At 39.3% G+C, this 4,501-nt stretch overlaps 1 protein-coding gene across 1 annotated transcript in view; it reads left to right on the forward strand.

The window, feature by feature from the left end:
• sardh (sarcosine dehydrogenase) overlaps positions 1-3,721 on the forward strand; it is a 35,708-nt gene extending 31,987 nt beyond the window's left edge. The window contains exons 15-18 of the mRNA XM_037692037.1: positions 1,488-1,678; positions 1,868-2,036; positions 2,253-2,388; positions 3,566-3,721. Of these exons, the coding sequence (XP_037547965.1) occupies positions 1,488-1,678; positions 1,868-2,036; positions 2,253-2,388; positions 3,566-3,694 (625 nt within the window). The 3' untranslated portion in view covers positions 3,695-3,721. The remainder of the gene's footprint in view (positions 1-1,487; positions 1,679-1,867; positions 2,037-2,252; positions 2,389-3,565) is intronic.
• The last annotated feature ends 780 nt before the right edge of the window (positions 3,722-4,501 follow it).

Genomic DNA, 4,501 nt, shown 5'->3' on the forward strand with positions numbered 1-4,501 from the left:
CATCTGTAGCGGGTGCGCCGGCGTGCACAGTTGTTCAGATGAATTTGTGCTCGCATTTGAACTTGTGTGTTTTTTGGCTGCTAAGTGGACGCGTGTTGTCGTGTGTGAGGCATGCATGCATCTGCTGCGTGTTGTAAGCACATGCTTCTCTGTAGAATCCCCTCCCCCTTCATGATGGACATATGGGGCCCAGAGTTACCCACTGACCGGCCAAATGGACTTGCTGTTTATGCACCGACGTGGAAAACACTTTCCTTTTCTAAGTTTTTAATCGTCAACTACCCAAAGGCAAAGACCATTTATTTTTCTTTTTTGTCTGTCTGTGTAGCAGAATATCTCTCAAAACATTTGACATATTTGAATAAAATTAGCAAAAAGTAACCACTGGGAATACAGTAGTCCCTCGTTTATTGCGAAGGATCCATACCCTGAAGCCCCGCAATAAGTGAAAAACCGCAAAGTAGGAATAGTAGTACAAGTATTAGTAGTTTATTTTAGTGTATATATATAAAGGCGTTTTAAACCTTTCCCACACTCTTGCAATATTCTAAACAATGTTTCTAATCTCTAAACGCAGCATGTCATGATCTCAACTCTCTGCCTCCTGCTGCTCTCTGCCATCTGCCAACGCTCTTGGCCACGCCCACTTCTCCGCTACAGAGCGGAGATATGACACACTGCAGGAGGAAGCTTCTCCTGCGTCTGTGGGCTGCACACAGGTGCATCAGGTGCTAAATAATTTAAAATAATTTATTTGAAATAAAAATCTCATGCCAATCGTGTGGCTCATCCATCAATCAGCCATTTGTGTGTCATGTCCAATCTTACTTTGAAAAACCGCAATAGGGCGAGTCCACGAAAAACGAACCACAAAGGACTACTGTAGATATACAGTTCATTAACTTCCTCAACATCCACTGCCAACTGATATTACAACAAAAATAACAATAACTGACAATTTTACAGATATTATGATTAAATTAGTTGTGATTGTAGCTTGGCTGAGATGGTGTAGAGGCAGGGCAGCCGACTTGGGACACAAAGTCCCAGGTTCGATCCCCAGTCATTGCCCATCTCGTGGTGTCTCTGAGCAGGACACCCTATCCCCAATTGCTCCCCAGTTGCCTTCAATAGTCGCCCACTGCTCCACCTGACTATCCCAGTTGTGATGGGTTAAATGCAGAGTCAATTTCGCCACTGTGTGGGAACATACACATAACACATTATTGTTATTATTATACAAAAACATACACCAAGTGCTACACGTGAACTATCTTTATTTAAAATTTTAGCACCATCTGTTGGAGACGACCCTAATTGTCTGTTAGTAAAATATCTCATGAACCAGTAGTTGGTTTGTAATCCTTGGCCTTTATTTGAATTATACTTGTTTAGCTTTCTTTCCATTTTCATTTTCGTACTAAAGCAATCTCTCCAGTTACTGTGGCAGCTTGGTTCTCTACATACGTCTCTGTTTCTCTCTAAAGCTCCTCTGTACCCTCGCTGTCATCCCAGGTGCGAGCGATGCGCCTGTCGTTTGTCGGAGAGCTCGGCTGGGAGCTGCACATTCCCAAAGACTCTTGTATTCCCGTCTACAGAGCTGTCATGGCTGCCGGTGCAAAGCACGGCATCATCAACTCAGGCTACAGAGCCATCGACTCGCTCAGTATAGAGAAGGGTAACGTGAACATATCATCCTGTTCCTGCTCTGATTTGAAGGAATTTAGACGATGTGATTTAAAATTGTAACATTTTATCAGAGAGATAATAATGATGTTTAGTCATTCTGTACCTGAAGTTACCATAAATCCCAGATTTTGCTTTTTTTTATTTATTTTTTACCATATCTTGCTGTAATTTTCTCCAGGTTATAGACATTGGCATGCCGACCTTCGCCCTGATGACACGCCCCTGGAGGCGGGGCTTGCATTCACCTGCAAACTGAAGAGCTCCATCCCCTTTCAAGGGCGTGAAAGACTGGAGAAACAGAAGGAAGAGGGGCTGAAGAGGCGCATCGTCTGCTTCACTATCGATGAGTCAGTAACAGTTCTGTTGTGAAGCTGAACAAAATTAAATCTGCCTTTTAGTTATTTTTAAAGTTAGGTTTTCTGTGTATGGGACACTTTATAAATCTTGTCAGCTTTGATGCATTTAAACGGTCAACCATGTAAAGGTGTTTTGTAGTTTAAGTTTGAGAACTTTGAAAGAAACTTATTTTAACTTCCTCTGTTTTTCTTTTTGCTGCACATCAGGAAAGTACCAATGTTTGGTTTGGAGGCTGTTTTCCGAAACGGTGTTCCCGTTGGTCACCTGCGACGATCCGAATATGGCTTTTTTATAGACAAAACTCTTGCTTATGGATACATCCGCAACCCTAATGCAGGAGTGGTAAGAGCTTATACAAACACCATGAATATAATCATTATTATTATACTGCTAGATTTATTTTGTATTAGTTTCTTGTTGTTGTTTTTGGTCTCGTTATACATTACTGCCCATCATCCATAGCAACAGGCAATAATGCACTTGTCTGTGTGTGTTTGTGAGCCTGAAGTGTTGGATACATTTTAATAGATTGACATCAACAACTGTCAACATTTGAGGTCAGCTCAGTCTCAAGATGGCAGCCACAGCTCAGCAGCCTTTCAAGCACAAGAATAGAAAAAACTCAGCCGACTTGAGCTAAAGTTTGATACGGTTGTAGCTGAGACTTTTCCCAACACATACTTTGGGTACTAACTGATTGCACAAGATCTTTGTTAAAAATGTTTTTGAGTAAAACGGTGAGCAGTATGCATTCCATCAAAGAATGCTGGGAAAATCTGAGAAATAGCTGGATGCAAAAATACATAGAAGGCACAAAAGTACATATTACTTGTGTGAAAGTTTTATATAAAACTTTCACATACGTAACATTTACTTTTTTTTATTCTTATATTTATTCAGATTTATTGTTGTAAATTTACAGTTCTACTTGGATATTTAAAATAACCTTAATTTTACAAATGCAACTGATAAATCTATATATTTATTTATGGACTTTTAGTTGCATTATTTAGGAACCTGCCTCTATTTGGGGAATAAAATGCACGTTTCTCATGTATAAATCATCCTAATTTGGAATGCAGCATTAGTTTAACATTTCGTTTAAATCCTTTTGCTTGGGGCAAGTCTTTAAGAAATCAGTCCTCATCTGCGTCCTCTGAAGTTCTGCAGACAGCTGTGTGTGTTTCGGTAAATGAAGGAGAGTGGCTGATGAGTGGGAGTGCCGCAGGGAAATGAGATTTCTGTGTTTCAGGGGAACTGACAATGACTCATGAGTTCCTTGATTGCTTCCTGCATTTAAACAGTTCAAAGTTTTCTGTTTGTTGTGAATGTTTAGAAAATAATCTGTTTTGGAGCATGAATCCAGTTGAAAAGATTAATTTGAGCAGGTTTGCTTCAATCAGTCTTGTGTTTTTTCATCTGGTATGTTTTGATTTTCATCGCTGCTTTTCCCGTTTTTGGTTGTTAATTCTCCTACATTCTGCTTAACCGGACTTTGTGTTTCGTCCTTCTTTATTAGGTGAGTGCCGATTTCATTAAGAGTGGCGAGTTCACCCTGGAGAGGATGGGAGTGACGTACAAGGCCAAAGCTCACCTCAAATCTCCATTTGACCCCGAGAATAAACGTGTCAAAGGGATCTACGATTGAAAAAGACCGCAAACGTAGAAAAACGGAAACACTGGTGAGCAAATAATACAATCAAAGTTGGGGATTTCAGTTGTAGGTCCACATTTTCAACAGCAAGGTTTTTCAAATGTTTACTTTTAAGTATTGTTTGAATGAACTGAGTTGGGGGTGATGGAAAATACGCTTCTTTAAAACGCGAGCTTAGACGATGTGAAACAATCGAAGCATTTAACATCTGATTTTACTGGTTTGTTAATGAGAGTTTTGCCATTAAAGAGTCGCTTCAGTCTAAGAGTTAAACGAGTTTTAATTCTAAGACTTAAATTATTTTTATGCCTAAAAGACTAGAAAATTCATTTTCTCATCAAATCAATTTGGTACTCTAGTGGCACCAAAACAGTTGACGTTAGCGATGCTTTTATGCAAATAAAGTCTAAATTATGAGCTTGATTTCTCAAGAAAGACCGTTTTTTTTTTTTTTTTTCAAATATTGAGCCAAAACATGAGGTGGTTATATCTGATAGTCATCCTCAACATATGCTCTGAGTGCTAAAAGATCTAACAGGATATTTGATCAACTTTGGCATGCAAGGGGGCGGTATTCAACCCTTTAAGGAATGCTTGTTTTTATTACATTAGTTCTTATTAGCACCAATTTTAAATATTACTGATTACCAACAGATTAAGTATATGTAAAAACTTATTTTGTATTATATTTAAGTTAAATTGAACACTTTGCCTTGTAGCAGGCAGCACGGTGGCTTAGTTAGAGCTATTGCCTCTCAGCAAGAAGGTCACCAGTTCAAATCCCATCCCGGGACCTTTCTA

The sequence above is a fragment of the Nematolebias whitei genome, chromosome 18 (genome assembly GCF_014905685.2).
Source record: "Nematolebias whitei isolate Nwh7 chromosome 18, NemWhi1, whole genome shotgun sequence".
NCBI classification, from domain to species: domain Eukaryota; kingdom Metazoa; phylum Chordata; class Actinopteri; order Cyprinodontiformes; family Rivulidae; genus Nematolebias; species Nematolebias whitei.